This window comes from Ranitomeya imitator, chromosome 1, assembly GCF_032444005.1.
Source record: "Ranitomeya imitator isolate aRanImi1 chromosome 1, aRanImi1.pri, whole genome shotgun sequence".
Classification (NCBI taxonomy): Eukaryota; Metazoa; Chordata; class Amphibia; order Anura; family Dendrobatidae; genus Ranitomeya; species Ranitomeya imitator.
Window position 1 is genome coordinate 1,026,135,437 of NC_091282.1, and position 27,156 is coordinate 1,026,162,592.

At 46.3% G+C, this 27,156-nt stretch overlaps 1 protein-coding gene across 8 annotated transcripts in view; it reads left to right on the top strand.

Annotated features, from left to right (window-relative positions):
* Positions 1–27,156, top strand: part of LOC138656775 (uncharacterized) — a 304,597-nt gene that overhangs the window by 128,142 nt on the left and 149,299 nt on the right. For 6 of the 8 annotated variants that reach the window (XR_011316968.1, XM_069744017.1, XM_069744011.1 and 3 more), the window contains 3 exons: positions 3,491–3,535; positions 6,149–6,193; positions 7,981–8,025. Coding sequence is in view for 7 of the 8 variants with exons in the window: in XM_069744017.1 (XP_069600118.1) it covers positions 3,491–3,535; positions 6,149–6,193; positions 7,981–8,025 (135 nt within the window). In the remaining variant the exon portion in view is untranslated. The remainder of the gene's footprint in view (positions 1–3,490; positions 3,536–6,148; positions 6,194–7,980; positions 8,026–27,156) is intronic. The other 2 variants (XM_069744015.1, XM_069744016.1) reach the window with 1 other exon arrangement.

The window sequence follows — 27,156 nt, forward strand, 5'->3', positions numbered from 1 at the left end:
ATATTGCGTGTTGCAATATTTGTCTTGACTGAACCTGATCCAGAATGCTGAACTGTCCTGTCGGATCCTGAACCCTGGAACATTTTTTCTTTTTCTGTACCCTGAACCATTCTGTCTGAACCAGAACCTGTTCTTTGAACCTGTATTTTCTGAAGTGAAACCAATCTGGTGGTACCTGATCCCACTCTGGTGGTACCCAATCAATGCCAATATTCACCCTGTCCAGAGTTCTAGAATGTGCACTGTCTCAACCAGTACCAGGATCCTGTCCTGCCAGTGACTTTGAGTCCGTGTCCATGACTGCAAACCTGACCCTTGAGGTCAGCTGCTGGTGTACCAGGGACTGCCCTTGGAGTGTTACCTTTCGACAACATGTAGCTTGAGCCTATCTCCACCATCATGAGTTCTAGCGAAAACCAAGTAGCTGCTTAGCCACTTTCTGTCCAGGGTAAGACCGCTCCGTGGCGCATGGGTCCATTATTTGAGTGTACAACATTTTGTTCAATTTTTGCTACAAAGTCTGCAAAAAAGCTCACTGTTAACATACACTTAATAAGTTTTCTCAACTTCTTTTCTTCAGATGTGCACTGCTTTCAGAGGGTGGTGCATTCCTGAAGATCTACAGTTGGATCAATAGCATAGTTGCACCGCTGGTCCAAACATAGCTTTGCCTGTGCAGCAGGGTAGAAGACCAGGGGGAATAAAGCTATTTGGATCCAGTAATGTGGCCAGCTACAATGAGCTGCAAGCAGGCTTTAAAGAATAAAGCCTTCTAGTATCACAATCTGCTTACTTAGGTAATTGCCACTCTGAGACTGCAAGGTGGTAATAAACCCCCCAAAATATCTACGTAAATTCAACAATAACATAATGTTCCCTGTGTCACGAAAAGCAATCTCAGAATCACAGGGATATGTTGAAGCATTCCAGAGTTATAACTTATTACCTCATAAAGTGATACTGGTCAGAATTGTAAAATTTGGTTTGGTCAGGAAGGTGAAAACAGGCTCAGGTGTGAAGGAGCTAAACATTAAATAATGTCAATGCCGGCATCGCTGCATTGTCAGTCTCCCTCCTCTCTACAGGGACAGTGACATACTCACTTCTTCACCAATCTTGCAGTATGTTTTCGGGTCATTGTACTGCTGGAACACTGTCGTCCTTTTCACACCCATAGTACTCGAATGTACAAGGTAAATTGTCTCGTAGGGTACTCACATATCGCTCATCATTGAGAACACCATCGATTCTGGTGAAGTATCCAACGCTTTGGCTGTGAAAAGAATACATATCAGGCTTCCTCCACCAAACTTGACAGTTCCTTTAATGTATTTATCCATTAGCCATTTTTTCTCTTTTGTCTACCGGAACCCATTTGCACCCATCAGAGCCTGGTCTATTGGCTTTTGTCTCATTGCTCCAAATCATCTATTTCAAACCTTTACTGTCCACTTTTCGTACTTTTTTTGCAAACTAGAATCAACGTTTCTTTTGACAAAATTGAAGAAGAGGCTTCTACACCTTTTTTCAGACCACTTTTCCAGACTTGTGTAAGGTGCATCTCACAGTGCTTCTATGGACATCTATAATCTCACTATTACGAAGCATATGAGCCACCTACACTGCATTGCTTGTCTTGCTGAAACTGATAGACCTTGCGATGATCTACCTCCGATATTTTTTCCTGGACATCCACTTCTTGACTTTTTAATGGATGGACTTCATTTCGTATTCTGCCAACTGTCATGGCACTCACATGATGCTGTTTAGCAATTTTCTTGGCCGAGAGACCGCCATTGATGAGCTGGATGACGCTGATTCTCTTTCCTTGACAAATCTTCTTCATGGCTGCTCCTCGATTTGAACCAGTGACTAGTGATGGGCGAACCTATTGATGTTCAGGTCCACCCAGGTAAAAAAATGTTAGGTTTGTGTACGAGGACCCCTCTATTCTTAATTATCAGCCATGCTAAAGCTACACCATTTTTTTAAATTCATTTACCATATTTTTTGGATTATAAGATGCACTTTTTTCCCCAAATTTGGGGGGGAATAAGGGTGCGCCTTATAATGTGAATGTACCTCACTGGTAACGTTGCTGCAGGCTGCATATTTTTCCAATTTTTCTCCTCCAAATTTGGAGTGCGTCTTATAATCCGGAGCTTCTTATAAAGCGAAAAATTTGGTCTTTATAGTGCAGGTGCCGGCTGATGAATACTACCATCAGTGGCCGCCTGCTCTTGAGGTTATCAGTGACAGCAGACGTAGGCTGATGGGAGTAGTACTCCCCTCAGATCACGCATTTGTGATTGGAGGTAAACCTTTTGCGCCCAATCACGGCTGCAGGCTCACAATATCACCTGACAGCATGGGAGCCCAATCGCTCTGACTCGTGGCAATAATCTTGCTGCCGGTGTTTCTCATTCTGTCATGGAGATTACAGCATGAGAAACACCCAGTGTTCGGGGTGCCAAACGCGAACAGTATCACGGACTTCCTGGAGAAGTCCACGCTTGGTATCCGTGCTCGAGAAGTAGGTGTTTGGTGCGGACTCCGAACTTTATTGTTTGGGTTCGCCCATCTCTCCCAGTGTCCTTTCGCTAGGAAATCAACCAAATAACACACTGAGCTATTAGGGAATGCAAGAACAGGTTGTAATTTGTAGTATACAAGATGAAAAAGATTTTTTCACCACTGGGAGCAAAACCGTAACAATGCAGTGACATGACAAGAATCTACATAACTACCGTAATCATATGCAAAATAGTTGTAAGTCAAATTTATATATGAGATGGCAAAGATGATTGTCTGTAAAATTATACTATGCTCACGTTCTAACCAACAAAAAACGAACAACCAAAAATCCCTTATAGAGAGACAAACACTCTAGGGTAAATCATAAAACCAACATGAGGACACGGAGTGCAAAACAGGTTTCATAAAACATCACATTTTATTTCAATATTTTTTTAAAAATGAAATATATATAATCAGATGTAAGTAAGATGCAAACAGAGTATTCCTAAAAAAGGGTGAAGCCAGTACATAAGTACAAACTTTTAAAACAGAAATATATATATTACAATATATGAATAGCTGGGGCTAAAAAAAAGAGCCCCTAAAAATATACCCCTAGTCAAGGACAATTGCTCTGATTATTGCTACATCCATTTTAGTCAAGAAAAAAAGATCAAGTAAAATACTTACATCAAGTTAGTATGTAGATATGTAGGGTTAAAGTGCGTATGTGCTGGCCCACCAGCCCCAACGCACATTTCACCCAAGGCTTCGTCAGGGGTCTGTTCTTGTACACCAATACTTACATAGTGTACTCTTAAACGTCCTCTGCTAATTACTGTTATCAGATTTTAAGTACTGGGTGATGCCTCAAATTCAGGATGACCACTGTGATTCTTACTGGTGTGTACATTGGGGACTGTCCTTAAAATAGAATTTTACTCTGTTTTCTTTTATACATTTGTAATGCTAGGTCACAAAGAAACCACTGCTATCCTCAGAGAGAAACCTACTGACAGTAAGTTTGTGAAAATTAAATTGTCTGCTAAAATATGTATAGCACAATTTGGGGAAAAGAGCAACATACCGATGGCATTTTATGATGACATCTTTCAGACACATTTATATGTGTCATTTGTAACATTTTTCAATGCAGTACTTTTAATAACTCGATGCCAAACACAGGCTACATCTGTATTAAAATGTATATTGCCAAATTTAATTATGATTATGCACCAAAAGGCATGTTATGCTTCCCTATGGGCAGTCCTCTTCAAAGCTTTAAAGGCTATGTGTACACTAAGTCTTTTTACTGACTTTTTGGAGTAGAAAATGAGCAGAAACTGTTTTTGAGGAAGTTCTGGAAAGTTTTTGCTCAGTTTCCGCTCCAAAAACCACAGTGTGGATATATCCTTAATAGGTTTAAATTTACAATATTAATTTTACTCAAAAACATAATCAGTTTGTCTTTGGCGTGTGAGAGGAAACCCACACAAATATGGGGAGAACATACACATGCAAGACAGCAGTGCTACCCACGGAGCCACCAGTCTCAACTTCTTTTGGTCATGAGAGCAATACTCCAAGGCACCAGGCTTTCTGCTATTCAGAGGATGGTGCACTCTTGAAGATTGACAGTTAAAGGGAACCTGTCAGCAGATTTTGCCACTATAATATTCGGCCACTGCCTTACAGGGCTTATCTACAGCATTCTATAATGCTGTAGATGAGCCCCCGGCTCAACCTGCAAGTGAAGAAAAATAAGTTATATTATACTCACCCGGGGGGCGGTCCTGTGCATTCTGGTCTGATAGGTGTCGCAGGTGCGGGTCCGGTGCCTTCCATCTTCTTGTGACGCCACCCTCCTGCTTCTTCATCAATCCACAGAATCGGCTCTCCTGCGCAGGCGTACTTCTCTGCCCTGTTGAGGGCACAGTAAAGTACTGCAGTGCGCAGACACTGGGAAAGGTCAGAGAGGCCCAACGCCATTTGCCCTGAAAACCCTCTTCTAAACAGGAGTCAGTCATGAGTGTGTGGTGCGGTGGAGCTCATTCTTTACTCACTGTTCCTTCAGGAAGCTGTAGCTTCATACAAGACAGGAGACCTTGGGTGCGGGCTAATAAGTCCAGCTTTATTGTGCAATTCGGTTACACACAGCTGCAGCATACATAATAAGCCATAGTCCCATTTAATCATGTTTCCTTTGTTTCGTGGCCCATCAGTTTTCGTCTCCTTTCTGTCTGACTTATCCCTAGCCCAACCGTCCTAGCAGGCCTTAGGGACGTTCCTCCTGACATATCAGTATCCCTGAGGAACATCAACCTTTTCTTTCTCTGTGTCTCGACTGAGATCTTCCTTACAGGGGGATAGGAGTTTTGCTCTCAATACCTCAATACCCTCTCATGACCTGAAGTCTTGTCCAGCTTTTCTCTTCAATCTACTCTCCTTCATTGACTAAACTCCTCTCTAAACTTGCACTTGACTGAGTTCTAGACTCTAACTGCCCCACTAAACTAAACCTTTTGTTATAAAACTGGTCTAAACCCTCCAAACTGTGGACTAACCCCAACTCTAATTAACTAGAGTGTAGACCAAGCTGTATTCCTGTACTTAGTGTAGTTGCCCATAGTGGACTGACCTCCTACATTCCCAGAGACGGCCATAGGCAAAGCTGATAGAAGAACCAAACGCACAAAAGCCATAGGAATTTAATAAAACCCTGTTTATTACACATATAAACATGAATATATGACTACACACAATATCATAAAACCCCCCTTGCTGCCACAACATATTAATCATCCTAGCCTCACCCTACACTTGCTTTGCCAACACATCCCATCATCAGCTCTCCCCAGGAAAACTCATGCCCCAACCTAGTTATATTTTCCTTTATTATCTTTATACCTGGCTACACTCTAGCTTCTTTTCTATTATACAAAATTGTTTGCTTAAGACCCACTTGCATGAGTTAAGGAATCCTTCCTTCTGCTGAGTCCTTGCTAGGCCCCCTGCCTGAGATAAGAAATCCTGCTGCCACATAATCCTGGTTTTCTTCTTCAGAACATGCTATTTGATACCTGTTAACATGCAGGTCTGCATGCAACAGGAACATAGGTCTTTTTCTTCCCAAACAACTTCTCTTTGTGCCCCTGTTAACTTCTCCAATCTTGGGCTGGCCTCAGTACTTAACCCTGTCTGCTGCTATCTGTGCAGGTCACTACAAAGATAAAGCAACATTTAAAGCAGTACAATGCATTATATAACCTTAAGATCTTCAAGGGGGTGAGGGCAGCTAATGCACGCCTTTACACTACTACAGGCATCTTTGGTAGAGGAAGAGGGGGAATGAGGCTATTTGGATCCAGTGATGTGGCTAGCTACAGTGAGCTGTAAGCAGGCTTTAAAGAATAAAACCTGCTAGAGGTGCGATCTGCTTACTTAGGTAATCGGCCACTCTGAGACTGTAGGGTGGTCGGTAAACTAGGCAATGAGCAGTTATCAGAATTTAAGCAGTGGTTGATGCCTCAAAATCAGGATGGCCACTCTGATTATCACCGGTTTGTACAATGGAGACTCTTCTTAAAATGTAAATTTAATCTGTTTTTTTTTTATACATTTCTAATGCTAGGTCACAAAGAAGCTAGTGCTATTCCCAGAGAGAAACCTACTGACAGTAAGTATGTGGAAATTATTTTTAAAATTGTATTGTATGCTAATCTTTCTAGAAAATTTTGGTGACAAATAAACGCCCCAAAATATCAACCTAAATTCAACAATAATATAATGTTCCATGTGTCACGAAAAACAATGTCAGAATCACAGGGATACGTTGAAGCATTCCAGAGTTATTACCTCATGAAGTGACACTGGTCAGAATTGTAAAATTTGGCCTGGTCAGGAAGGTGAAAACAGGCTCAGGTGTAAAGGAGCTAAACATTAAATAATGCCAATGCTGGCATCGCTGCATTGTCCGTCTCCCTCCTCTCGTCAGGGACAGTGACATACTCACTGCCACGGCCGCTGGGCAGCATATCTCTGTCCTGCCATTGCTCCGGTCGGCATGCTTATTGTGTGCGCTAATCGCTTCTTAAAGTGGTAGGGCAGCACTCTAGATTATCCCCCAGCCAATAGCTGGGAGGTATCTAGTACTTAAGGCATCGTCCCCTGAAAGGATATGCTTGAACAGTGTTCTCTATAATGTTTAGCTTGAGTTTGTTCCCGCTAGTTTGTTTTCAGGTCCCTAAACCTATTGCTGAATCTGTCCCAGTGTGCACCTGAACTTATTGTTGAATCTCCCCTCTGTACCAGTCTGTCATTGTTAGTTTTGTATAGTGTAAGTGATATTTGTATTTTGATGTAACCCTGTCTCATGTACAGCACCATGGAATTAATGGTGCTATATAAATAAATAATAATAATAATCAGTTCTGCCTGAACTTAATCCTGAACCTTTAACCCGACTTGTATGTACCTGAACATATTGTCTGTTGCTATATTTGTCTTGACTGAAGCTGATCCAGAATCCTGAACTGTCTTGTAGAATCCTGAACCCTGAAACATTTTGTCTTTTTCTGTACCCTGAACCATTCTGTCTGAACCAGAAAATGTTCTTTGAACCTGTATTGTCTGAAGTGATACTAATCTGGTGGTACCTGAATCCACTCTGGTGGTACCCAATCAGTACCAATATTCACTCTGTACGGTGTTCCAGAATGTGCACTGTCTCAACCAGTACCAGGATCCTGTCCTGCCAGTGACTTTGAGTCCATGTCCATGACTGCAAACCTGACCCTTGAGGTCAGCTGCTGGTGTTCCGGGGACTGCCCTTGGTGTGTTACCTAGTGGCTACCTGTAGCTTGAGCCTATCTCCACCATCAGGAGCTCTAGCAAAAACCAAGTAGCTGCTTAGCCACTTTCTGTCCAGAGTAAGACCGCTCCGTGGCGCATGGGTCCACGATTTGAGTATATGACATTTTGTTCAATTTTTGCTACAAAGTCTGCAAAAAAAGCTCAGTGTGAACATACCCTTAATAGGTTTTCTCAGCTTCTTTTCTTCAGATGTCCACTGCTTTCAGAAAGTGGTGCATTCCTGTAGATCTACAGCTTGGATCAATAGCATAGTTGCACCACTGGTCCAAACATAGCTTTGCCTGTGCAGCAGGGTAGAAGACCAGGGGGAATAAAGCTATTTGGATCCAGTAATGTGGCCAGCTACAATGAGCTGCAAGCATGCTTTGAAGAATAAAACCTGCTAGTATCACAATCTGCTTACTTAGGTAATTGCCTCTCTGAGACTGCAAGGTGGTCGGTATCCTAGGCAATGAGTAATTATCAGAATTTAAGCTGTGGGTGATGCCTTTGAATTCAGGATAGCCACTCTGATTCTCACCAGTTTGTACAATGGGGACTCTCCTTAAAATGTAATTTTAATCTTTCTTTTTTTTTCATTTTTAATGCTAGGTCACAAAGAAACCAGTGATAGCCCCAGAGAGAAACCTACTGACAGTAAGTTTATGAAAATTATTTTAAACATTTTATTGTATTCTAATCTATGTAGCACAGTTTGGTCACAAATAAACCCCCCAAAATATCGACCTAAATTCAACAATAACATAAAGATCAGTGTGTCACAAAAAAAATAATTTCAGAATCACTGAAATACGTTAAAGCATTCTAGCACAATTACCTCATGTAGTGACACTGGTCAGCATTATAAAATTTGACCTGGTCAGGAAGGTGAAAACAGGCTCAGGGATGAAGGGTTTGAACTAGGGTTGAGCGACCTTGACCTTTTTAGAGTCGAGTCGAGTCGTGTTTCGCGAAACCCGACTATCTTAGAAGTCGAGTCGAGTGGAATCGGCCGATTATGGCGAAAAGTCGGGTATCGCCCGAAACACGAAACCCAATGCAAGTCAATGGGGGAGCATAGTCGGCAGTGAGTGGAGGCCAGGAAAACACCTACACTGCCCATTTTAATGGCAAAAACATCCATTCTTGTTACAGAAGCTTGTCAATCGTAATTTAGCTTATAATAATTGGAAGGCATTTGAAATTGGGGGTCATTTGGCTAAAGTTGTGGGGGGTAGGGCTGGTTCAAGTAATTAGTGGGCCCAGTAAATCTGGACCACGTCACGGCAGTGGAGCAGGGAGAGGTAAGTATTTCAACTTTGCAAGTGCTGTGATCCTGAGCAAGCAGGGGGGGCCCACTCGTTGGCATTGGCACTGGCACAGGGCCCCTCAAAGTACAGCGGTGTGTTTGCACGGCGGGGGCGCCTCCAACCGGCAGCAACACTTTTGCGTACTATGAGAGGCCCTGTGCCAGTGACGTCGCCAACTAGTATTCCTCCCCCCACCTGATGAAGGAACCTGCACTTTCATCTGCACCTTCCTCTTTGTCCCCGTGTAAGGTGGTATGGTATGCGGGAAGAGGAACCTGACTTTCAGCAGGGTCACAATCTTGCTGTGTAGCGTGCACGGGGAATTTTGCGTTATGGGTCAATGTACCAGCAGACTCATCTATCACTGGCTGGGCAATGGGCAGGATGAGGAGGAAACACAGATATAGGCCCAAAGAATAAAGTTGGCTAAATGCAGTTCAAAATTGGTAACACAGGACTAACCAGGGGGCATTGCAGTGGAGGACAACTGGAATGAGAGGCTGACAAAGAGAGTAGGCCCAAATCAGTAAGTAGTCGAAATGCAGTTCAAAATTGGCAACTGTAGTAAACAGGCGGCACAGCTTTGTTCAGTGGAGGAGAACAGCAAGGAGTGGCAGACACCGATAGTAGGCCCCAACCCAACTAGTAGGCCAAATGCAGTCTAACATTAACAACTACTTAACGAGAGCCTGAAAATGGAATTTCAGGACAGGAAACCAGGAGAACAGCAAGGAGTGGCAGACACCGATAGTAGGCCCCAAACCAACTAGTACGCCAAATGCAGTTGTTCCATTTAACCACAATTTAATGAGAGCCTGAAGATAGAAGTTCAGGAAAGGCAACCTGGAGAACACCTTGGAGTGTAACACACCATCTCTCTACACCCCATACCCAATTTGTAGGCCTAATGCAGTGTAGTTTTCTACAACTACTAAACGAGAGTCGGAAGACCGAAGCAATGTGGACGAAACCTGGGGAACACCATGGAGTGGAACACACCATCTCTCTACACCCCATACCCAATTTGTAGGCCTAATGCAGTGTAGTTTCCAACAACTACTAAACGAGAGCATGAAGATCGAAGCAATGGACAGGAAACCTGGGGAACACCTTGGAGTGGAACACACCATCTCTCTACACCCCATACCCAATTTGTAGGCATAATGCAGCGTAGTTTCCAACAACTACTAAACGAGAGCCAGAAGATCGAAGCTCAGGAAAGGCAACCTGGAGAACACCTTGGAGTGGAACACACCATCTCTCTACACCCCATACCCAATTTGTAGGCCTAATGCAGCGTAGTTTCTAACAACTACTAAACGAGAGCATGAAGATCGAAGCAATGGAGAGGAAACCTGGGGAACACCTTGGAGTGTAACACACCATCTCTCTACACCCCATACCCAATTTGTAGGCCTAATGCAGTGTAGTTTCCAACAACTACTAAACGAGAGCCGGAAGATCGAAGCTCAGGAAAGGCAACCTGGAGAACACCTTGGAGTAGAACACACCATCTCTCTACACCCCATACCCAATTTGTAGGCCTAATGCAGTGTAGTTTCCAACAACTACTAAACGAGAGCATGAAGATCGAAGCATTGGCGAGGAAACCTGGGGAACACCTTGGAGTGGAACACACCATCCCTCTACACCCCATACCCAATTTGTAGGCCTAATGCAGTGTAGTTTCCAACAACTACTAAACGAGAGCATGAAGATCGTAGCAATGGCGAGGAAACCTGGGGAACACCTTGGAGTGGAACACACCATCTCTCTACACCCCATACCCAATTTGTAGGCCTAATGCAGTGTAGTTTCCAACAACTACTAAACGAGAGCATGAAGATCGAAGCAATGGAGAGGAAACCTGGGGAACACCTTGGAGTGGAACACACCATCTCTCTACACCCCATACCCAATTTATAGGCCTAATGCAGTGTAGTTTTCTACAACTACTAAACGAGAGTCGGAAGACCGAAGCAATGTGGACGAAACCTGGGGAACACCTTGGAGTGGAACACACCATTTCTCTACACCCCATACCCAATTTGTAGGCCTAATGCAGCGTAGTTTCCAACAATTACTAAACGAGAGCCGGAAGATCGAAGCTCAGGAAAGGCAGCCTGGAGAACACCTTGGAGTGGAACACACCATCTCTCTACACCCCATACCCAATTTGTAGGCCTAATGCAGTGTAGTTTCCAACAACTACTAAACGAGAGAATGAAGATCAAAGCAATGGAGAGGAAACCTGGGGAACACCTTGGAGTGGAACACACCATCTCTCTACACCCCATACCCAATTTGTAGGCCTAATGCAGTGTAGTTCTCTACAACTACTAAACGAGAGTCGGAAGACCGAAGCAATGTGGACGAAACCTGGAGAACACCTTGGAGTGGAACACACCATCTCTCTACACCCCATACCCAATTTGTAGGCCTAATGCAGTGTAGTTTCCAACAACTACTAAACGAGAGCATGAAGATCGAAGCAATGGACAGGAAACCTGGGGAACACCTTGGAGTGGAACACACCATCTCTCTACACCCCATACCCAATTTGTAGGCCTAATGCAGCGTAGTTTCCAACAACTACTAAACGAGAGCCAGAAGATCGAAGCTCAGGAAAGGCGACCTGGAGAACACCTTGGAGTGGAACACACCATCTCTCTACACCACATACCCAATTTGTAGGCCTAATGCAGCGTAGTTTCCAACAACTACTAAACGAGAGCATGAAGATCGAAGCAATGGAAAGGAAACCTGGGGAACACCTTGGAGTGTAACACACCATCTCTCTACACCCCATACCCAATTTGTAGGCCTAATGCAGTGTAGTTTCCAACAACTACTAAATGAGAGCCAGAAGATCGAAGCTCAGGAAAGGCAACCTGGAGAACACCTTGGAGTGGAACACACCATCTCTCTACACCCCATACCCAATTTGTAGGCCTAATGCAGTGTAGTTTCCAACAACTTCTAAATGAGAGCATGAAGATCGAAGCAATGGAGAGGAAACCTGGGGAACACCTTGGAGTGGAACACACCATCTCTCTACACCCCATACCCAATTTGTAGGCCTAATGCAGTGTAGTTTTCTACAACTACTAAACGAGAGTCGGAAGACCGAAGCAATGTGGACGAAACCTGGGGAACACCTTGGAGTGGAACACACCATCTCTCTACACCCCATACCCAATTTGTAGGCCTAATGCAGTGTAGTTTCCAACAACTACTAAACGAGAGCATGAAGATCGAAGCAATGGACAGGAAACCTGGGGAACACCTTGGGGTGGAACACACCATCTCTCTACACCCCATACCCAATTTGTAGGCCTAATGCAGCGTAGTTTCCAACAACTACTAAACGAGAGCCAGAAGATCGAAGCTCAGGAAAGGCAACCTGGAGAACACCTTGGAGTGGAACACACCATCTCTCTACACCCCATACCCAATTTGTAGGCCTAATGCAGTGTAGTTTCCAACAACTACTAAACGAGAGCATGAAGATCGAAGCAATGGAGAGGAAACCTGGGGACACCTTGGAGTGTAACACACCATCTCTCTACACCCCATACCCAATTTGTAGGCCTAATGCAGTGTAGTTTCCAACAACTACTAAATGTGAGCCGGAAGATCGAAGCTCAGGAAAGGCAACCTGGAGAACACCTTGGAGTGGAACACACCATCTCTCTACACCCCATACCCAATTTGTAGGCCTAAAGCAGTGTAGTTTCCAACAACTACTAAACGAGAGCATGAAGATCGAAGGATTGGCGAGGAAAACTGGGGAACACCTTGGAGTGGAACACACCATCTCTCTACACCCCATACCCAATTTGTAGGCCTAATGCAGTGTAGTTTCCAACAACTACTAAACGAGAGCCAGAAGATCGAAGCAATGGAGAGGAAACCTGGGGAACCCCTTTGGAGTGTAACACACCGTCTCTCTACACTCCATACCCAATTTGTAAGCCTAATGCAGTGTAGTTTCCAACAACTACTAAACGACAGCATTAAGATCACAGCAATGGCGAGGAAACCTGGGGAACACCTTGGAGTGGAACAAACCATCTCTCTACACGCCATACCCAATTTGTAGGCCTAATGCAGTGTAGTTTCCAACAACTACTAAACGAGAGGATGAAGATCGAAGCAATGGACAGGAAACCTGGGGAACACCTTGGAGTGGAACACACCATCTCTCTACACCCCATACCCAATTTGTAGGCCTAATGCAGCGTAGTTTCCAACAACTACTAAACGAGAGCCAGAAGATCGAAGCTCAGGAAAGGCAACCTGGAGAACACCTTGGAGTGGAACACACCATCTCTCTACACCACATACCCAATTTGTAGGCCTAATGCAGCGTAGTTTCCAACAACTACTAAACGAGAGCATGAAGATCGAAGCAATGGAGAGGAAACCTGGGGAACACCTTGGAGTGTAACACACCATCTCTCTACACCCCATACCCAATTTGTAGGCCTAATGCAGTGTAGTTTCCAACAACTACTAAATGAGAGCCGGAAGATCGAAGCTCAGGAAAGGCAACCTGGAGAACACCTTGGAGTGGAACACACCATCTCTCTACACCCCATACCCAATTTGTAGGCCTAATGCAGTGTAGTTTCCAACAACTACTAAATGAGAGCATGAAGATCGAAGCAATGGAGAGGAAACCTGGGGAACACCTTGGAGTGGAACACACCATCTCTCTACACCCCATACCCAATTTGTAGGCCTAATGCAGTGTAGTTTTCTACAACTACTAAACGAGAGTCGGAAGACCGAAGCAATGTGGACGAAACCTGGGGAACACCTTGGAGTGGAACACACCATCTCTCTACACCCCATACCCAATTTGTAGGCCTAATGCAGTGTAGTTTCCAACAACTACTAAACGAGAGCATGAAGATCGAAGCAATGGACAGGAAACCTGGGGAACACCTTGGAGTGGAACACACCATCTCTCTACACCCCATACCCAATTTGTAGGCCTAATGCAGTGTAGTTTCCAACAACTACTAAACGAGAGCCAGAAGATCGAAGCAATGGAGAGGAAACCTGGGGAACCCCTTTGGAGTGTAACACACCATCTCTCTACACCCCATACCCAATTTGTAGGCCTAATGCAGCATAGTTTCCAACAACTACTAAACGAGTGCATGAAGATCGAAGCAATGGAGAGGAAACCTGGGGAACACCTTGGAGTGGAACACACCATCTCTCTACACCCCATACCCAATTTGTAGGCCTAATGCAGCGTAGTTTCCAACAACTACTAAACGAGAGCATGAAGATCGAAGCAATGGAGAGGAAACCTGGGGAACACCTTGGAGTGGAACACACCATCTCTCTACACCCCATACCCAATTTGTAGGCCTAATACAGTGTAGTTTTCTACAACTACTAAACGAGAGTCGGAAGACCGAAGCAATGTGGACGAAACCTGGGGAACACCTTGGAGTGGAACACACCATTTCTCTACACCCCATACCCAATATGTAGGCCTAATGCAGTGTAGTTTCCAACAACTACTAAACGAGAGCATGAAGATCAAAGCAATAGAGAGTAAACCTGGGGAACACCTTGGAGTGGAACACACCATCTCTGTACACCCCATACCCAATTTGTAGGCCTAATGCAGTGTAGTTTTCTACAACTACTAAACGAGAGTCGGAAGACCGAAGTAATGTGGACGAAACCTGGGGAACACCTTGGAGTGGAACACACCATCTCTCTACACCCCATACCCAATTTGTAGGCCTAATGCAGCGTAGTTTCCAACAACTACTAAACGAGAGCCGGAAGATCGAAGCAATGGAGAGGAAACCTGGGGAACACCTTGGAGTGGAACACACCATCTCTCTACACCCCATACCCAATTTGTAGGCCTAATGCAGTGTAGTTTCCAACAACTACTAAACGAGAGAATGAAGATCAAAGCAATGGAGAGGAAACCTGGTGAACACCTTGGAGTGGAACACACCATCTCTCTACACCCCATACCCAATTTGTAGGCCTAATGCAGTGTAGTTCTCTACAACTACTAAACGAGAGTCGGAAGACCGAAGCAATGTGGACGAAACCTGGGGAACACCTTGGAGTGGAACACACCATCTCTCTACACCCCATACCCAATTTGTAGGCCTAATGCAGTGTAGTTTCCAACAACTACTAAACGAGAGCATGAAGATCGAAGCAATGGAGAGTAAACCTGGGGAACACCTTGGAGTGGAACACACCATCTCTCTATACCCCATACCCAATTTGTAGGCCTAATGCAGCGTAGTTTCCAACAACTACTAAACGAGAGCCAGAAGATCGAAGCTCAGGAAAGGCGACCTGGAGAACACCTTGGAGTGGAACACACCATCTCTCTACACCACATACCCAATTTGTAGGCCTAATGCAGCGTAGTTTCCAACAACTACTAAACGAGAGCATGAAGGTCGAAGCAATGGAGAGGAAACCTGGGGAACACCTTGGAGTGTAACACACCATCTCTCTACACCCCATACCCAATTTGTAGGCCTAATGCAGTGTAGTTTCCAACAACTACTAAATGAGAGCCAGAAGATCGAAGCTCAGGAAAGGCAACCTGGAGAACACCTTGGAGTGGAACACACCATCTCTCTACACCCCATACCCAATTTGTAGGCCTAATGCAGTGTAGTTTCCAACAACTACTAAATGAGAGCATGAAGATCGAAGCAATGGAGAGGAAACCTGGGGAACACCTTGGAGTGGAACACACCATCTCTCTACACCCCATACCCAATTTGTAGGCCTAATGCAGTGTAGTTTTCTACAACTACTAAACGAGAGTCGGAAGACCGAAGCAATGTGGACGAAACCTGGGGAACACCTTGGAGTGGAACACACCATCTCTCTACACCCCATACCCAATTTGTAGGCCTAATGCAGTGTAGTTTCCAACAACTACTAAACGAGAGCATGAAGATCGAAGCAATGGACAGGAAACCTGGGGAACACCTTGGAGTGGAACACACCATCTCTCTACACCCCATACCCAATTTGTAGGCCTAATGCAGCGTAGTTTCCAACAACTACTAAACGAGAGCCAGAAGATCGAAGCTCAGGAAAGGCAACCTGGAGAACACCTTGGAGTGGAACACACCATCTCTCTACACCCCATACCCAATTTGTAGGCCTAATGCAGTGTAGTTTCCAACAACTACTAAACGAGAGCATGAAGATCGAAGCAATGGAGAGGAAACCTGGGGAACACCTTGGAGTGTAACACACCATCTCTCTACACCCCATACCCAATTTGTAGGCCTAATGCAGTGTAGTTTCCAACAACTACTAAATGTGAGCCGGAAGATCGAAGCTCAGGAAAGGCAACCTGGAGAACACCTTGGAGTGGAACACACCATCTCTCTACACCCCATACCCAATTTGTAGGCCTAAAGCAGTGTAGTTTCCAACAACTACTAAACGAGAGCATGAAGATCGAAGCATTGGCGAGGAAACCTGGGGAACACCTTGGAGTGGAACACACCATCTCTCTACACCCCATACCCAATTTGTAGGCCTAATGCAGTGTAGTTTCCAACAACTACTAAACGAGAGCCAGAAGATTGAAGCAATGGAGAGGAAACCTGGGGAACCCCTTTGGAGTGTAACACACCGTCTCTCTACACTCCATACCCAATTTGTAAGCCTAATGCAGTGTAGTTTCCAACAACTACTAAACGACAGCATTAAGATCGCAGCAATGGCGAGGAAACCTGGGGAACACCTTGGAGTGGAACACACCATCTCTCTACACGCCATACCCAATTTGTAGGCCTAATGCAGTGTAGTTTCCAACAACTACTAAACGAGAGGATGAAGATCGAAGCAATGGACAGGAAACCTGGGGAACACCTTGGAGTGGAACACACCATCTCTCTACACCCCATACCCAATTTGTAGGCCTAATGCAGCGTAGTTTCCAACAACTACTAAACGAGAGTTAGAAGATCGAAGCTCAGGAAAGGCAACCTGGAGAACACCTTGGAGTGGAACACACCATCTCTCTACACCACATACCCAATTTGTAGGGCCAATGCAGCGTTGTTTCCAGCAACTACTAAACGAGAGCATGAAGATCGAAGCAATGGAGAGGAAACCTGGGGAACACCTTGGAGTGTAACACACCATCTCTCTACACCCCATACCCAATTTGTAGGCCTAATGCAGTGTAGTTTCCAACAACTACTAAATGAGAGCCGGAAGATCGAAGCTCAGGAAAGGCAACCTGGACAACACCTTGGAGTGGAACACACCATTTCTCTACACCCCATACCCAATTTGTAGGCCTAATGCAGTGTACTTTCCAACAACTACTAAATGAGAGCATGAAGATCGAAGCAATGGAGAGTAAACCTGGGGAACACCTTGGAGTGGAACACACCATCTCTCTACACCCCATACCCAATTTGTAGGCCTAATGCAGTGTAGTTTTCTACAACTACTAAACGAGAGTCGGAAGACCGAAGCAATGTGGACGAAACCTGGGGAACACCTTGGAGTGGAACACACCATCTCTCTACACCCCATACCCAATTTGTAGGCCTAATGCAGTGTAGTTTCCAACAACTACTAAACGAGAGCATGAAGATCGAAGCAATGGACAGGAAACCTGGGGAACACCTTGGAGTGGAACACACCATCTCTCTACACCCCATACCCAATTTGTAGGCCTAATGCAGTGTAGTTTCCAACAACTACTAAACGAGAGCCAGAAGATCGAAGCAATGGAGAGGAAACCTGGGGAACCCCTTTGGAGTGTAACACACCATCTCTCTACACCCCATACCCAATTTGTAGGCCTAATGCAGCGTAGTTTCCAACAACTACTAAACGAGAGCCAGAAGATCGAAGCTCAGGAAAGGCAACCTGGAGAACACCTTGGAGTGGAACACACCATCTCTCTACACCCCATAACCAATTTGTAGGCCTAATGCAGTGTAGTTTCCAACAACTACTAAACGAGAGCCGGAAGATCGAAGCTCAGGAAAGGCAACCTGGAGAACACCTTGGAGTGGAACACACCATCTCTCTACACCCCATAACCAATTTGTAGGCCTAATGCAGCGTAGTTTCCAACAACTACTAAACGAGAGCCAGAAGATCGAAGCTCAGGAAAGGCAACCTGGAGAACACCTTGGAGTGGAACACACCATCTCTCTACACCCCATAACCAATTTGTAGGCCTAATGCAGTGTAGTTTCCAACAACTACTAAACGAGAGCATGAAGATCGAAGCAATGGAGAGGAAACCTGGGGAACACCTTGGAGTGTAACACACCATCTCTCTACACCCCATACCCAGTTTGTAGGCCTAATGCTGTGTAGTTTCCAACAACTACTAAATGAGAGCCGGAAGATCGACGCTCAGGAAAGGCAACCTGGAGAACACCTTGGAGTGGAACACACCATCTCTCTACACCCCATACCCAATTTGTAGGCCTAATGCAGTGTAGTTTCCAACAACTACTAAACGAGAGCTTAAAGATCGAAGCATTGGCGAGGAACCCTGGGGAACACCTTGAAGTGGAACACACCATCTCTCTACACCCCATACCCAATTTGTAGGCCTAATGCAGTGTAGTTTCCAACAACTACTAAACGAGAGCCAGAAGATCGAAGCAATGGAGAGGAAACCTGGGGAACCCCTTTGGAGTGTAACACACCGTCTCTCTACACCCCATACCCAATTTGTAGGCCTAATGCAGTGTAGTTTCCAACAACTACTAAACGAGAGCATTAAGATCGCAGCAATGGCGAGGAAACCTGGGGAACACCTTGGAGTGGAACACACCATCTCTCTACACCCCATACCCAATTTGTAGGCCTAATGCAGTGTAGTTTCCAACAACTACTAAACGAGAGCCAGAAGATCGAAGCAATGGAGAGGAAATCTGGGGAACCCCTTGGAGTGTAACACACCGTCTCTCTACACCCCATACCCAATTTGTAGGCCTAATGCAGTGTAGTTTCCAACAACTACTAAACGAGAGCATTAAGATTGCAGCAATGGAGAGGAAACCTGGGGAACACCTTGGAGTGGAACACACCATCTCTCTACACCCCATACCCAATTTGTAGGCCTAATGCAGTGTAGTTTCCAACAACTACTAAACGAGAGCCGGAAGATCGAAGCTCAGGAAAGGCAACCTGGAGAACACCTTGGAGTGGAACACACCATCTCTCTACACCCCATACCCAATTTGTAGGCCTAATGCAGTGTAGTTTCCAACAACTACTAAACGAGAGCATGAAGATCGAAGCAATGGAGAGGAAACCTGGGGAACACCTTGGAGTGGAACACACCATCTCTCTACACGCCATACCCAATTTGTAGCCCTAATGCAGTGTAGTTTCCAACAACTACTAAACGAGAGCATGAAGATCGAAGCAATGGAGAGGAAACCTGGGGAACACCTTGGAGTGGAACACACCATCTCTCTACACCCCATACCCAATTTGTAGGCCTAATGCAGCGTAGTTTCCAACAACTACTAAACGAGAGCATGAAGATCGAAGCAATGGAGAGGAAACCTGGGGAACACCTTGGAGTGGAACACACCATCTCTCTACACCCCATACCCAATTTGTAGGCCTAATGCAGTGTAGTTTTCTACAACTACTAAACGAGAGTCGGAAGACCGAAGCAATGTGGACGAAACCTGGGGAACACCTTGGAGTGGAACACACCATCTCTCTACACCCCATACCCAATTTGTAGGCCTAAAGCAGTGTAGTTTCCAACAACTACTAAACGAGAGCTTGAAGATCGAAGCATTGGCGAGGAAACCTGGGGAACACCTTGGAGTGGAACACACCATCTCTCTACACCCCATACCCAATTTGTAGGCCTAATGCAGTGTAGTTTCCAACAACTACTAAACGAGAGCCAGAAGATCGAAGCAATGGAGAGGAAACCTGGGGAACCCCTTTGGAGTGTAACACACCGTCTCTCTACACCCCATACCCAATTTGTAGGCCTAATGCAGTGTAGTTTCCAACAACTACTAAACGAGAGCATTAAGATCGCAGCAATGGCGAGGAAACCTGGGGAACACCTTGGAGTGGAACACACCATCTCTCTACACCCCATACCCAATTTGTAGGCCTAATGCAGTGTAGTTTCCAACAACTACTAAACGAGAGCCAGAAGATCGAAGCAATGGAGAGGAAACCTGGGGAACCCCTTGGAGTGTAACACACCGTCTCTCTACACCCCATACCCAATTTGTAGGCCTAATGAAGTGTAGTTTCCAACAACTACTAAACGAGAGCATTAAGATCGCAGCAATGGAGAGGAAACCTGGGGAACACCTTGGAGTGGAACACACCATCTCTCTACACCCCATACCCAATTTGTAGGCCTAATGCAGTGTAGTTTCCAACAACTACTAAACGAGAGCCGGAAGATCGAAGCTCAGGAAAGGCAACCTGGAGAACACCTTGGAGTGGAACACACCATCTCTCTACACCCCATACCCAATTTGTAGGTCTAATGCAGTGTAGTTTCCAACAAATACTAAACGAGAGCATGAAGATCGAAGCAATGGAGAGGAAACCTGGGGAACACCTTGGAGTGGAACACACCATCTCTCTACACGCCATACCCAATTTGTAGCCCTAATGCAGTGTAGTTTCCAACAACTACTAAACGAGAGCATGAAGATCGAAGCAATGGAGAGGAAACCTGGGGAACACCTTGGAGTGGAACACACCATCTCTCTACACCCCATACCCAATTTGTAGGCCTAATGCAGCGTAGTTTCCAACAACTACTAAACGAGAGCATGAAGATCGAAGCAATGGAGAGGAAACCTGGGGAACACCTTGGAGTGGAACACACCATCTCTCTACACCCCATACCCAATTTGTAGGCCTAATGCAGTGTAGTTTTCTACAACTACTAAACGAGAGTCAGAAGACCGAAGCAATGTGGACGAAACCTGGGGAACACCTTGGAGTGGAACACACCATCTCTCTACACCCCATACCCAATTTGTAGGCCTAATGCAGTGTAGTTTTCAACAACTACTAAACGAGAGCATGAAGATCGAAGCAATGGAGAGGAAACCTGGGGAACACCTTGGAGTGGAACACACCATCTCTCTACACGCCATACCCAATTTGTAGCCCTAATGCAGTGTAGTTTCCAACAACTACTAAACGAGAGCATGAAGATCGAAGCAATGGAGAGGAAACCTGGGGAACACCTTGGAGTGGAAAACACCATCTCTCTACACCCCATACCCAATTTGTAGGCCTAATGCAGCGTAGGTTCCAACAACTACTAAACGAGAGCCGGAAGATCGAAGCTCAGGAAAGGCAACCTGGAGAACACCTTGGAGAGGAACACACCATCTCTCTACACCCCATACCCAATTTATAGGCCTAATGCAGTGTAGTTTCCAACAACTACTAAATGAGAGCATGAAGATCGAAGCAATGGAGAGGAAACCTGGGGAACAACTTGGAGTGGAACACACCATCTCTCTACACCCCATATACAATTTGTAGGCCTAATGCAGTGTAGTTTTCTACAACTACTAAACGAGAGTCGGAAGACCGAAGCAATGTGGACGAAACCTGGGGAACACCTTGGAGTGGAACACACCATCTCTCTACACCCCATACCCAATTTGTAGGCCTAATGCAGTGTAGTTTCCAACAACTACTAAACGAGAGCCAGAAGATCGAAGCAATGGAGAGGAAACCTGGGGAACACCTTGGAGTGTAACACACCGTCTCTCTACACCCCATACCCAATTTGTAGGCCTAATGCAGTGTAGTTTCCAACAACTACTAAACGAGAGCATTAAGATCGCAGCAATGGCGAGGAAACCTGGGGAACACCTTGGAGTGGAACACACCATCTCTCTACACCCCATACCCAATTTGGAGGCCTAATGCAGTGTAGTTTCCAACAACTACTAAACGAGAGCCGGAAGATCGAAGCTCAGGGAAGGCAACCTGGAGAACACCTTGGAGTGGAACACACCATCTCTCTACACCCCATACCCAATTTGTAGGCCTAATGCAGTGTAGTTTCCAACAACTACTAAACGAGAGCATGAAGATCGAAGCAATGGAGAGGAAACCTGGGGAACACCTTGGAGTGTAACACACCATCTCTCTACACCCCATACCCAATTTGTAGGCCTAATGCAGTGTAGTTTCCAACAACTACTAAACGAGAGCATTAAGATCGAAGCAATGGCGAGGAAACCTGGGGCACACCTTGGGGAGGCAGACACCGTTAGTAGGCCCTACCAAAGTTGTACCCCCAATGCAGTTTTAAAATTCCTAGAGGCTGAAAACAAGACTATTGACGCTCAGCTTTTTTCAAAGGAACACAGCTGAATTGAGTGGCGCAGACAGACACAGGTAGTAGGACTTAAACCAAAAATGCGGCTCACTGCAGCTTAAAAAAGTTACAGGGGTACACAAGCAGCAGTGCTCTGGGCAGTGGAGGACAATTTCAATAGTGGACCGCAGACAGACTTTGTACGCCTACTATTAAAAAAAGGATGCTCTATGCAATTAAAAATAGGTTCCAGGGGTCCACGGGCAGCAGTGGTGTGGTCAGTGGACGAGTATTGGAAGGAGGGACCGCAGACAGGCGTAGTAGGCCTAACATAACAAAATTAGGCTGTAGACACTGTAAAATTGGTTCCAGGGGTACACGGGCAGCAGTGGTGTGGTCAGTGGAGGCCTAGTGGAAGGAGTGACCACAAACAGGCATCGAAGGCCTAACATAATAACACATGGCTGTAGGCAATTTTAAATTGGTTCCAGGGGAACACGGGCAGCAGTGGCCTGGTCAGTGTAGTAGTAGTAGAAAGAACGGACCGCAGACAGGCATCGAAGGCCTAAAATAAAAAAATTGGGCTGGCTGTAGGCAATTTTAAATTGGTTCCAGGGGTACACGGGCAGCAGTGGTGTGGTCAGTGGAGGCCTAGTGGAAGGAGTGACCGCAGACAGGCATCGAAGGCCTAACATAATAACAGATGGCTGTAGGCAATTTTAAATTGGTTCCAGGGGTACACGGGCAGCAGTGGTGTGGTCAGTGGAGGCTTAGTGGAAGGAGGGACCGCAGACAGGCTTCGAAGGCCTAACATAACAAAATAGGGCTGTTGGCAATTTAAAATTGGTTCCAGGGGTACACGGGCAGCAGTACAATGGTCAGTGGAGGCCTAGTGGAAGGAGGGACCGCAGACAGGCTTCGAAGGCCTAACATAAAAAAATAGGGCTGTTGGCAATTTAAAATTGGTTCCAGGGGTACATGGGCAGCAGTACAATGGTCAGTGGAGGCCTAGTGGAAGGAGGGACCGCAGACAGGCTTCGAAGGCCTAACATAACAAAAATGTCAATACAATGGTATTGTCAGTGCCAGGCATTGAAGGATGTCAGCGCATAGACTAAACATTGGTGGAGCTGTGAGAGATAATTTTGCAAGTGGTAGAGCACTGTTTGAGCTGGGGGGGGGAACTGTCTTGTGGCCGGCGGTACAGGCCCAGGGCCCCTCATATTACAACGGTGTGTCTGACGTTGGGTGCGCACCACCACCGCCAGAGACACTTTATTGTACTATGAGGGACCCAGTGGCAGTGCCGTCGACCAAAAGCGGGCACACCCACCTCTTCAGACAAACAGCACTCTCACGGGTGCTGGCGCCAAGTGGCGATACCACGGCCCCGTGTGGGGAGTTTGGCCATTTAGTGAGGTGTAAACATGTCGTATGCTGGACAATCAGGTGCAGAAAATTACGAGATTGGAAAAGTCATTCAGAATAGTCCACAGGCAAGACCTTTTCATAGGAAAGCTAGGTGTCAGCCGGGCAAGGTGGGGCAAAAGATTTCGAAATCCAGTTGTGGTTCATTTTAATGAAGGTTAGATCATCTACATTTTGGGTAGCCAGACGAGTCCTTTTTTCTGTTAGTATTGAACCTGCAGCACTGAATACTCTTTCTGATAGGACACTAGCTGCCGGGCAAGCAAGCTCCTGCAATGCATATTCTGCCAATTCTGGCCAGGTGTCTAATTTGGATGCCCAGTAATCAAATGGGAATGACGGTTGAGGGAGAACGTCGATAAGGGATGAAAAATAGTTTGTAACCATACTGGACAAATGTTGTCTCCTGTCACTTTGAATTGATGCTGCAGTACCTGTCCTGTCTGCGGTCATAGCAAAATCACTCCACAACCTGGTCAGAAAACCCCTCTGGCCAACGCCACTTCTGATTTCTGCCCCTCTAACACCTCTGGTCTGCTGGCCCCTGCAGCTCGTGTGAGAACGATCACGGGCGCTGTGTGCAGGGAATGCCAGAAGCAAACGGTCAACAAGAGGTGATTGTTTGGTTGCTAATATTATTTCCAAGTTGTCATGTGGCATTATATTTTGCAATTTGCCTTTATAGCGAGGATCAAGGAGGCAGGCCAACCAGTAATCGTCATCGTTCATCATTTTAGTAATGCGTGTGTCCCTTTTGAGGATACGTAAGGCATAATCCGCCATGTGGGCCAAAGTTCCAGTTCTCAAATCTGCGGTTGTGCTTGGTTGAGGGGCAGTTTCAGGCAAATCCACGTCACTTGTGTCCCTCAAAAAACCATAACCCGGCCTTGCCGCGCCAACAATTTCCAGTGGCCCCGGAAAAGCTTCCTCATTAAAAATATAATCATCCCCATCATCCTCCTCGTCCTCCTCCTCCTCTTCGCCCGCTACCTCGTCCTGTACACTGCCCTGGCCAGACAATGGCTGACTGTCATCAAGGCTTTCCTCTTCCTCAGCTGCAGACGCCTGATCCTTTATGTGCGTCAAACTTTGCATCAGCAGACGCATTAGGGGGATGCTCATGCTTATTATGGCGTTGTCTGCACTAACCAGCCGTGTGCATTCCTCAAAACACTGAAGGACTTGACACATGTCTTGAATCTTCGACCACTGCACACCTGACAACTCAATGTCTGCCATCCTACTGCCTGCCCGTGTATGTGTATCCTCCCACAAAAACATAACAGCCCGCCTCTGTTCGCACAGTCTCTGAAGCATGTGCAGTGTTGAGTTCCACCTTGTTGCAACGTCTATGATTAGGCGATGCTGGGGAAGGTTCAAAGAACGCTGATAGGTCTGCATACGGCTGGAGTGTACGGGCGAATGGCGGATATGTGAGCAAAGTCCACGCACTTTGAGGAGCAGGTCGGATAACCCCGGATAACTTTTCAGGAAGCACTGCACCACCAGGTTTAAGGTGTGAGCCAGGCAAGGAATGTGTTTCAGTTGGGAAAGGGAGATGGCAGCCATGAAATTCCTTCCTTTATCACTCACTACCTTGCCTGCCTCAAGATCTACAGTGCCCAGCCACGACTGCGTTTCTTTCTGCAAGAACTCGGACAGAACTTCAGCGGTGTGTCTGTTGTCGCCCAAACACTTCATAGCCAATACAGCCTGCTGACGTTTGCCAGTAGCTGCCCCATAATGGGAGACCTGGTGTGCAACAGTGGCAGCTGCGGATGGAGTGGTTGTGCGACTGCGGTCTGTGGACGAGCTCTCGCTTCTGCATGAGGACGAGGAGGAGGAGGAGGGGGTGCGAACGGCTTCAGCCAACTGTTTCCTAGACCGTGGGCTAGGCAGAACTGTCCCAAACTTGCTGTCCCCTGTGGACCCTGCATCCACAACATTCACCCAGTGTGCCGTGATGGACACGTAACGTCCCTGGCCATGCCTACTGGTCCATGCATCTGTTGTCAGGTGCACCTTTGTGCTCACAGATTGCCTGAGTGCATGGACGATGCGCTCTTTAACATGCTGGTGGAGGGCTGGGATGGCTTTTCTGGAAAAAAGTGTCGACTGGGTAGCTCGTAGCGTGGTACAGCGTAGTCCATCAGGGCTTTGAAAGCTTCGCTTTCAACTAACCGGTAGGGCATCATCTCTAACGAGATTAGTCTAGCTATGTGGGTGTTCAAACCCTGTGTACGCGGATGCGAGGCTAAGTACTTCCTTTTTCTAACCATAGTCTCATGTAGGGTGAGCTGGACTGGAGAGCTGGAGATCGTGGAACTAGCGGGGGTGCCGGTGGACATGGCAGACTGAGAGACGGTGGGAGATGGTATTGTTGCCGCCGGTGCCCTAGATGCAGTGTTTCCTACTACGAAACTGGTGATTCCCTGACCCTGACTGCTTTGGCCTGGCAAAGAAACCTGCACAGATACTGCAGGTGGTGCGGAAAATGGTGGCCCTACACTGCCGGAAGGGATGTTGCGTTGATGACTAGCTTCATTGGCCGAGGGTGCTACAACCTTAAGGGACGTTTGGTAGTTAGTCCAAGCTTGCAAATGCATGGTGGTTAAATGTCTATGCATGCAACTTGTATTGAGACTTTTCAGATTCTGCCCTCTGCTTAAGGTAGTTGAACATTTTTGACAGATGACTTTGCGCTGATCAATTGGATGTTGTTTAAAAAAATGCCAGACTGCACTCTTTCTAGCATCGGATACCTTTTCAGGCATTGCAGACTGAGCTTTAACCGGATGGCCACGCTGTCCTCCAACAGGTTTTGGCTTTGCCACGCGTTTTGGGCAAGATACGGGCCCGGCAGATGGAACCTGTTGCGATGTTGATGCCTGCTGTGGCCCCTCCTCCTCCGCTTCAGAACTGCTGCCGCCTGCACCCTGTTCCCCCAATGGCTGCCAATCAGGGTCAGGAACTGGGTCATCTATTACCTCTTCTTGTAGCTCGTGTGCAACTTCGTCTTTGTCACCGTGTCGGTCGGTGGTATAGCGTTCATGATGGGGCAACATAGTCTCATCAGGGTCTGATTCTTGATCATTACCCTGCGAGGGCAATGTTGTGGTCTGAGTCAAAGGACCAGCATAGTAGTCTGGCTGTGGCTGTGCATCAGTGCACTCCATGTCAGATTCAACTTGTAATGGGCATGGACTGTTAACTGCTTCACTTTTTAAGCCAGGGACGGTATGTGTAAAGAGCTCCATGGAGTAACCCGTTGTGTCGCCTGCTGCATTCTTCTCTGTTGTTGTTTTTGCTGAAGAGGACAAGGAAGCGACTTGTCCCTGACCGTGAACATCCACTAACGACGCGCTGCTTTTACATTTACCAGTTTCACGAGAGGAGGCAAAAGAGCTAGAGGCTGAGTCAGCAAGATAAGCCAAAACTTGCTCTTGCTGCTCCGGCCTTAAAAGCGGTTTTCCTACTCCCAGAAAAGGGAGCGTTCGAGGCCTTGTGTAGCCAGACGACGAACCTGGCTCCACAGCTCCAGACTTAGGTGCAATATTTTTTTTCCCACGACCACCTGATGCTCCACCACTACCACTACCCTCATTACCAGCTGACAATGAACGCCGGGGCCACGACCTCTTCCACCAGACTTCCTCATTGTTTTAAAAACGTAACCAAACTAACGGTATTTGTTGCTGTCACACAACT